The following is a 9,926-nucleotide window of genomic DNA, read 5'->3' as shown; positions in this document are numbered from 1 at the left end:
TTTTTTCAAAAACTGATAGACGTCTACAAATCTTCTGTTAAGATTACTTGTATAGTTACTAAATAATGTGCAATCTTTAAAATAAATTAGACTTCAAAATTTTGACGTATCTCCAAGTTACACACAAGCTGAGTTAAAAAAAAAAAAAACTAAGGTATCAGTAACTGTATACAATAATATGATAAAACGGCGGGAGAAAGATCGATGAAATATTAATCCCTTTGCATACAATGACGTATCTGACAAGTACATCATTGAATATTTAATGTTAAATCTGCAATTAAGTGAAAATGTTTAATAAATTAGAATGCAATAATTACTTAGAAACCCTCTAATACCTCAGATGCACCTTATATTATTATAGGAATAAAATAATAAATGCCCCAATATCTAGTTGAGAAATAAATTCGTTGGTCAAAAGTTGGTAAAGATATGCCAATCAAATTGTATATATCTATGAAATTTTGAAATTATCTGTCAATTATAATTCTGATGTGTGTGTATATATATATATATAATATGTCTTAATCTAATATAAAGACTAACTAACTTCCTAGTTTTTATCTTAATTTAGCACATATTAACTTCAATCTAAAATGTTCCCTTATTTCCTGACCCAATTCTACTTTTTTTTATTTAATTTTACATGCGCTATATAAAATTGCTGACTTTAGCATTTTCTAACCCTCCGAGTGAAGAGATAAAAATCCCTAATATTTACAACATTCTTTTAAAGATACCTACGTTTCCCTTTTATAATTAAGAGTAAAATTTTCCCCATTCCTCTCTTAAGTTTGCTCTATGTTTCTTAGCATTTCTCCCCACTTTACCCAGCATTTCTCCTATTTATCCTTAAAATTTCCCCTATTTTTATTTAAAATTTTCACAATTTTTTCATGTGGCAAATAAATTCCTACGAAAATCTTATCATTGAAAGGAAAAATTTCTGCTCTTTTGCTCTTGTGTCGCGATGTAGATTAACACATCATTTAAAATCGTTTGTTTCTTATACAAAGTATGCCTCCTAGGATGAAATAAATGGAAGTTAAGATTCCAAAATTGATAAACACACAGATAATTAATTAAATCTACAACAAACCTCAAAACCACAAACAACAACAAATAGTATAAAATTACGATTTATTAAAATCCTTTACGAAGCAAGACAACAGCTTTTATAATTCTATAAATTAATCTAGGATAGAAGAAGAATATATTAATAATGTTCACTAGAAAACACCTGCTTGAAAAAAGGTTTGACACAAGAACTATATATCACACGAAGACTGTCAATAATAGACATATCAGGCATTAAATGCTCAGAAGATACATAAAATATGCAAAATAACTACATAAAAAAGCAAATATAACAAACTCGACATTAAAAAAAATCTTATGCAAGAGACTCGTCTTAACCTATTAACCGGGTAATTAACTTATATTCAATTCGTTTTGCATTGAAATATTTCGTCATATCCAGTTAACAGGTTAAAGAACTTTCGTCAAAGTCGCTATTAACTGAATCGTTTATTATCATCACTGTATTTCATATAAAGATCATTCCATATAGCAACCTCTTATAAGTCGCAGTTGTTATAACAAAAGTTTGGGGACACAATAATATAAAAAAAAATCTATAATTACCTTTATATTAAATGGTTAGAGTTATTAACAAAGAATTAACATCATAGGGAACAATCACAGACAAAATTTCAGACATTACAATAGCAAATATCTAAAACAAGTAAAAATTAAACATAAAATGAGTTTTAAAAAGTAAATTCAAACTAACCTATAAGTCGCAATCAACAAATAAACAATGAACAAAAAGCATTTGTGAAAAAACACTCAACTTCCAGTATTAACAATCTGTTACCACACGACTAAGGCACAATTGTTACTTTACACACAGCTCAATAACACATAAAGCTTTGATAAGCCTTTTTAATGTAGTTTTTGATTATCTCAGAAGAAAGTCGAAAAGTCCACCGGGATTTTTTATTCAATATAATTCGACATTCTAACAAAGTCATGATTAGTAAACCAGTCCATATTTCCCACGCACACTCAAAACAATTATTAAATTCGGAATAATAGTACGAGAACTCAATGCAAATATTTATATCCGCTTCGAATCAACGACCATTTTGACAAAAATATAACCACCACCAACAAATATTCCTCAGACAAAGATCTACAACGTCTACATAAGTAAAACTTCAAAAACTCTTACTAAATAACATAATCACAAAACCATGAAATTGCATGTAAAAGACAATATAATAATTTTAAACCCATGCCATAATTAAGAATTCAGGACACCCCAACATTGATTGTGGCGTCATATTAGACAATTCAATAATATCACAATATTTCAGAAGATACGTCACAAGTAATTAGAACTACACCAACGAACAATACAAAGATCTTTAAAAGGTAAAACAGCTCTAGCTTGATGAGAGTAGTTTAATCAGTTTCGCAGTAACTGTAAACTCTTACATGATTGGGCACCTGTGTTAGAATGCCATGGATAATATATTGCTAATCTCAATAATTAAACGCGCGAAATGACCTTAACTTTTTGAGTGACTTAGACAATCCTAGCCCTTAACACAGAAGCACTAGTCATTCACCATTTTATCCTAAGCAAGTCGTGGTTAAAGATTTCCAGGTTAAAAACACACTTTGAAGGTACGGAAGCGTGGATCAGTAGATCTACCTTCTCCTGGTTGGCACCGGGTTCTTCTTGTTGCAGGAAATGTTCTTGCACTTCGGAATGTGCCTTTCTGCAGCAGCCTCGTTGAATTTTCGGCCACAGTGGGGACAAGGGACGTAATCTGATGTGTCGGAAGGTGGTGGGGGTGGAAGGTCACTCACCTTACCACCTTTTGCCAGGTGTTGTTGGACCATCTTTGCTTGGCGGATGGCTTCGATGAAATCGTTGTGCTTTTTACGCCAGTCAGACTTCTTTGCAGGCTGTAAAAAGAGAAAAAGATGGTAAGCATATAATTTAGCAATGGTTTTATGTCATAAAACAACATGCTTCGATAAATTATTTATTAATACATTTTTATTTACCCCCCCCCTGCTCCTAACACTACTTCCCCTGCAAAAATACGCAGAAGTATAACGTAAAAGAAAATTACAAATCCAAATCATACAATAGAATATATAATGATATTTTTAAATCTATTCTAAACCTAAATTAATTTCCTGATTTTTATGTTAATTCAGCCCATGTTAATTTCATTCTAATCTGTCCTCTTATTGCATGATCTTTTTCCACTTACTAAAAATATTTCTAACAAGCGCTTAACAAAATAGCTAACTCCGTGATTCCCACCCTAGGAACAAAGGGATAAAAATCCTTAATATCTGCATATCTTTTTAAAAAGATACCTAAGATTCCCTTGCCTAAATCGACATGTGTGAAAGAAGTCCCTATCAAAATCCCATAGTAAAAACAATGAAGGGAAAATTTTCGGTCCCCTTTGCTCTTATGTCGCGATAGAGACTGACTCATCTTTTATGACCATTTATTATTTGCATAAATTATGCCTCCCAGGATAAAATAAAGCTAAGTTAAAATTTGTTAAGATTTTTCTATTCGACACGCAATTGCTGAAATATGTTTACATAGATATTTGTAAAATATGTTTTAAATGAATATTTTATTATAAAGAAAAGAGTATAATTTGTTACATGATAGCATTACTGTAGCTCACCCAATGATTATTAATAATAGCCTTGTGAATAATAATTATACTATTTCTGAAATCTTATAATATTCACCCACTGAACAGTCGTTATGTTTTAATTATTACATTCTCAAACACAAAGAAAAAATATCGTGATTGTTAAAAAAAAAAAAAATCAACTTTCAGATATTTTTTTTTGGCGTGCTGTGACCTCGTCAAAAAAACAACAACATATTTTTGCCATCTGTTTACGAATACAATAACTCAAACTTTTTGAGCTAGACAGATGAAATTTGGCGAAAGGACCTTTTGAAGTCCTAATTTTGTGGACCTTGGTGGAGTTCTCGAACGCCTTACATAGAATTGCGAACAATAATTTACAAATTTAATCTAATTGTAAATTATTGTTCGCAATTCTATGTAAGGTGTTCGAGGACTTCACCAAGGTCCACAAAATTATAGGGGGGTGATACGGTGTCTAGTAAGGAATATGCGTGTAAGTCCCGGATAGAACATTGGTATAATTTTTTTTTGGTTAAAATTATGCTTGCCTGATTCTCTGGTGCTGAATTTGATAAATTAAAAACACTTTCAGATAGTCGGATAAAATTTGGTACATCATCTTTATATTAAATTTATAGACATTTATCAAATTTTGAATGAGATCGATTTACAGGAAGTTTGTGGTTCTAATGCAAATGATAACTACTCATCGCAAACATATAGATGGATAAGATTTAAGTATCTGTTATTTGTTTGTTTGTTTCTTATGGCACTTGCCACTGACAAGCCCGCTGTTACGAAGACAGCGATTTAAGCCTGAGGGGGACGTCTCTTATTTTTTATAGCAGCGCCAACTAGGGCCAAGAGTACGACTTTGCCACTCACGCATCATTCATTCGCTTGCACAACCCCTTTTTACAGGAGGGCACATTCACACATCTCACAGATAGAACAACAGAAGAACAACCATGCCCAAACCGGGACTCGAACCCGGGACGCCCAGATCACGGGGAAGACGCGCTACCCCTATGCCAGGACGCCGGCATTTAAGTATCTAAAGAGTAGATTTATATCAAACTTTGAGCAAACTTCATTAACCGGTTGATCGTTTAGTTAATCAGTACATCTGCATGCATGTAAACGCGATTTCTCAAACAAGTAACGACTTAGTAAATTTAGTACGTGATCTTGTGACTACAATCCTGTGTTAAGTTTTGGTATTAATCAATTGATAAAGGCATACAAAATGCATACCCAATTTTCTTCACTATTTTACAAAGCACTCAACTCTACTGTGGGAACCTCTGAAAATAAAAATCTGAGCAGTCATGGCGCTCGCTACCATCCTCAAGACCACAATTTTTTAGCGGAAGTGGAGGGTATGCAAATGCCACATTTCTTAAGAAATACGCGAAAAAACTTCGGTGACACCCGCTGATTTTTGTAGTTTGCAACTTTCAAAAATATTTCGACAAGTTTATGTAATATTCAATTAATGCAACTATGTTTAGCTACTAAGTTTTTGCGGATTTGTTGTGATTTCATACTTTGGGATCCGATTTGGGTAGTCCTTTCTTAACAAACTGCTCTGCCTCTGTGCCCTTGACTCTCATCTTGGTGGCATCGAAGACCTTGACTTTCTTCGTGGACACCTTCTTACAAATGGAACGATGCTTCTCTATACGGTCCTGATTGAAGTTCCGGCCGCATACGGTACATTGCTCCTGCCCTGGACCTGGAGGTTTCCGCGGAGCCGAATCCTTACTAGTGTTGGCACTGGGTGCAGCTCGGGTGTTAGCCTTGGAGGGAGAGGCGGCCGGTTTTCTCGTCATCGTTGTGGAAGCAGCAGGCTGAAGACGTACAAAAAGTAAGATTAATGATATTTAAGTTAATTATATTACTGAGGTATTCACCATGTTAATATATTAATAAATGGGGGGGGGGGGAAGTTACGAATTTTAACAAAAAAGTGGGACAGATTTGTCTTGTTAGAAATCCAAGTGTTAAAGCTGTTAAGGAGTTCATAAAAAACATGACTTTAAGAGAATTTAGAATAAAGTATATTGACAATCGCAGTAAAATTTTACATTTTCTTAGAGAAAATTAAAGTCTAAGGAAAGTAAGGTAAAATAACGTCTGAGATCATAATGTTGTTTTTTTATTAATATAGAATAAAAATAATTTAATATAAATAAAAAAAACGAATGACATATTTTTAAAAACGGACCATTTACCTGGTGAAAGCTTTTTTAGAGAGTATTTTAATTCACATAAATTAAATATTAATTCTCTGCTGACAATAGCAAAAAATAAAAATATACCATACTTTATTTGTTACATATCATATCAGAAGCTATTTTCAAAATACAATTACTCCGACAATACTTCGGTCATTTGAGAATTTAAAAAAACTATTTATAGTATTTCTTTTCTTTAGAGATATACGAGTACAATATTTCTGTTCTTTTTGTATAAAGATGTATCTTACCTGGGCTCTAGGTCTAGTTCTGGAAGGCGCGGCGGCCACTGGGTGCGAATTCCTAGTAGTTCTCCTGGATTCAGTGGAAGATTTTGAAATAGTGCCATTCCTGCTTGACGTTTCCTCGCGTGCCTACAATAAGGAAAAATTTTTAAAAGCCACAAACAAACAAACAATAATCAGGTTAGTCATAAATATGTCATAAATAAAATTTACATAATTTATTCTCTTTTATGAAATCTTTAATATAAATTGAGAGCTGAAAATTTCAGTACTCATTCAATGAATTTATACTTTTAGAAAATTTTTATTTTATACTTTAAAAAGTTATATTTCTTCTCAATATTTTATACTTTAAAAAGTTATATTTTTCTCACGCAATATTTTTTTTTAATGAGCTTTAATTTTTTCCCCCAGCAAATCTATGATAAAAGAGCAGTTTTCCGAAATACGAAATTTTTATTTTCCCAAATCGTACCTGTGGTTTCTCCTATACCTGTATATAGATCACTAACCTACTTCAAACGGCATCTTCCGTATCGCACACTACACTCCGATTAAGGAAAACAAGGATAAACATTATTTCTCTTTTCAGGGTCAACGCCCATTGATAAGATCATGACTCACAGTACACAAAGAAGATAACACGATTTTTTTTAAAAAGAAAGAACAAACTCCAAGGTTCCGTGTACTGCAAAACATATTCTAATGTTTTAAACCGAACAAGCGTTATCTGTTTAACGTAACTTCAAAAAAAAAGTACAAGATTAATCTTATGTTGTTGTTTTTTGTATCAATACCGTTAAAGAATTAAATTTATTATTTCATTGAATATTTTATCTATTTAACATAATAAGGAATGAAATCTATGGAATCGTACAATAATACTCAATCTACGAATTCATATATTCGAAAAATATTTATTCTATAGATTCGGTTAAACCTCAAAATGAGTTTTTCCTTTTCAAATTTCGTTAAAATACCGCTTCACGGCCCATGGAAGAATAAAATAACTAAGTTTTATAATTTGAGTTAAACCAATCAAATATTACATTAAACCTGTTTTAAGCTTCATAGCTACGTTGAGTTAGTTCAATTTCCATCTTATATCTAAGTTTTAAGGTTACTCTGAATTATGTTTCACTGCTAGTTTTTATTAAGTTTCGCAATAACTGAGAGTTGGTTAAATTTCATAATAATACTGCGTTTGTCAAGTTCCATCAAAATATTGTTATTTAAATTACGCAATAAAACCAAGTTAAATTTCGAAATTACATAGAATTATTGAATTTCGAGATTACCTGAAATTATTAGATTCCAAATTTATCTAGAATTATTGAATTTCGAGATTACCTGAAATTATTAGATTCCAAATTTATCTAGAATTATTAGGTTCCGAATTGTTCTAGCATTATTAGATTCTTCCAAATTATCTAGAATTATTAGGTTCCGAAATTACCTAAAAATTATTAGTTTTTCAAATATGTAAAATACATAAAATTATTAGATTTCCAAATTACTTAAAATTATTTTGCTTCGAAATTACCTAGAATTTCGACGGACTAGATTCGGACAATACCAAGAATTAAAAGGTGTCAAATTATCCAAATTGATACGAGTTATTTTTTGCAACTATCCAACAAACCAACAAAGAGTAATTAAATGTTAGTAAAATTTAAAATTATCTATATTATGCAAAATTTCATAACTAAGAAACGGATTTAATTTATTAACATTATAACACATGAAGCATATCAATAAAAGTTATACTTTATTACGTTTAACTGTTAAGTTTCTCAATTTAAGCACAAAATATTCAACATATAAAATGTAATTGATTTAACCTTGAAAAATAATTGAGTTCTTTTTTTCAATCTAAATGTCTATCTATAGAATTACTACTTATTTCATAGTAGCTATGTAGAATTATTTATTTACTGCACGCTTCAACTAATTTCATTACTCCATGAAAAAATTGGATATTTTATAAAATAAACAAGGAAAAAAGGATTAAATACTTTATTAGCATCATCAACACAAATTGAATCAACAAGCAAAAAATACAGCCCATTCAACCACAACGAAAAGTAACACGATAAGCGTGGGCATACTTAGGGCTTCAAATAGGACGAATGACCCAAATAAGATTAAAAAGCAGTTTAAAAGGAAGATAACGCATGTTTGACCTTCCTTTTTAAGCTAAAGACCTTTTAAATCTTCCCGGTGGCATCATATTCATTGATTATGGTGTGTTTTCAGCTTTTATCCAAGCAACTGTCACAACACTCGGACGGAATTTGTAAACAATACAAGTTGTAGTTTTGATTGCGTGTTAAAAAGGTGTTTATTGTTCTACGAACACGGAGGGTTTTTTTTTTTTGTCTTCTTGGTATAAATGTAAAATATTTATGCGAAACATTATTTATTTAGAATACTGTCAAGGCAGGTTTGCAATTTTTTTTGTTTGTTTTCGAATAATAGAAAGGGATTATCAATTCAAATAATATAGCCTTCAAAAAATTTGATTTATTTGAATTAAAAGCAAGTTTAGAAAACACAAACGATTTCTTTTAGTCTTTAAATGTGGATAGAAAAGAGGAGATTCGTTGATTCAAAACTGAGAACGATACCAAAAGTTATTTTTTTTTTAAAAAAAAATGTAATTTATTAATCGGCATTTTTACAATATAATGTTAATTCATCAAAAGTGGAATGAAAAAATTAATACTGATTGAAAATTATTGAAATAGCTTAATTATAATGTGTTATAATTTTAACTAATAAGCGAATAATGTTATGTAATAATTTCTCAATAATGTACATTCTAAAAATAATTTTCTAATCACTCGAAGTCCAGCTTCACAATCACTTTAAAGTTTGAGTAGAGCAGGCTACTATTTTTCCCATAGAACCAAAAGGCTGTGTCGGCAAATTCCTTTCTAAAACCATATAAGTTTTAAATATATTCTCACGGTATCTTTTTCCTGTCTTCCTAGTTGATTCTCCGCATTCACAGTATTGATAAGTTTATAAATATAATTTTATCTGCATTTAAGTTCTAGAATCCAATGTCTCCAACCGTTAACAACAATATTTGTTGATACCCTAAAATTTCCTAAATATTCTTGCATGTGTAAATAATTTCGCGTAATTTACACTTTCCCTAGATTTACAAGCAATTTTTCGGATTCCATGGAAAGTGTAAATGAGGAATAAACACTGTATATGAATTTACAAACACCTTAAAAGGAAAATTCTAAATAACACCATTGAAAAAATATCATATATCCCAAGTCCATTAGCCGTTCAAACTAGGCATATTTTAAAATTCTGCTAAACACTCCCCAGCCAATTCTTTTCAGAAGTAAACACAAAGTAGGAACTACTTTAAACTCCAAACACGTCTTTTATAATTTTGTCACGCTGCGTCCCTAAATCCTTCTCGAAAACAGGTAATAAACAGCTTTTAAAGCCTCAATGCTTCGATGGCACGCCTTAAGGCGGCATCCCGCAGGTGTAATCTTATAATCTCTTCTACTTACGCTGATCCCGAGCGATGGTTTGATTGCTTGACCAAGTGCAACACCCACTCACGAAGACTTAGCTCCTTCATGCATCAGAGAGCAAATCTTTGGTTCAATTGAACAAATAGGCTTCTCAAGAAGGATGTAACTGCCCAACGCCTGATTGGACTTCTGAAAGCTTAAATGATACAATACTTCAGAAGGATAAAGACCAGATCAAAC

At 31.4% G+C, this 9,926-nt stretch overlaps 1 protein-coding gene across 2 annotated transcripts in view; it reads right to left on the bottom strand.

The window, feature by feature from the left end:
• Nucleotides 1–1,137: 1,137 nt before the first annotated feature.
• Nucleotides 1,138–9,926, bottom strand: part of LOC129972652 (zinc finger C2HC domain-containing protein 1C-like) — a 64,805-nt gene continuing 56,016 nt past the window's right edge. For both annotated transcript variants that reach the window (XM_056086864.1, XM_056086865.1), the window contains 3 exons: nt 6,190–6,312; nt 5,249–5,551; nt 1,138–2,976 (listed from right to left, as the gene is read on the bottom strand). In XM_056086864.1, coding sequence (XP_055942839.1) covers nt 2,716–2,976; nt 5,249–5,551; nt 6,190–6,312 — 687 coding nt within the window. In that variant the 3' untranslated portion in view covers nt 1,138–2,715. The remainder of the gene's footprint in view (nt 2,977–5,248; nt 5,552–6,189; nt 6,313–9,926) is intronic.

This window comes from Argiope bruennichi, chromosome 6, assembly GCF_947563725.1.
Source record: "Argiope bruennichi chromosome 6, qqArgBrue1.1, whole genome shotgun sequence".
Taxonomy (NCBI): domain Eukaryota; kingdom Metazoa; phylum Arthropoda; class Arachnida; order Araneae; family Araneidae; genus Argiope; species Argiope bruennichi.
The sequence above is the reverse complement of the archived record's forward strand: the minus strand, read 5'-3'. Positions and strand labels throughout refer to the sequence as shown.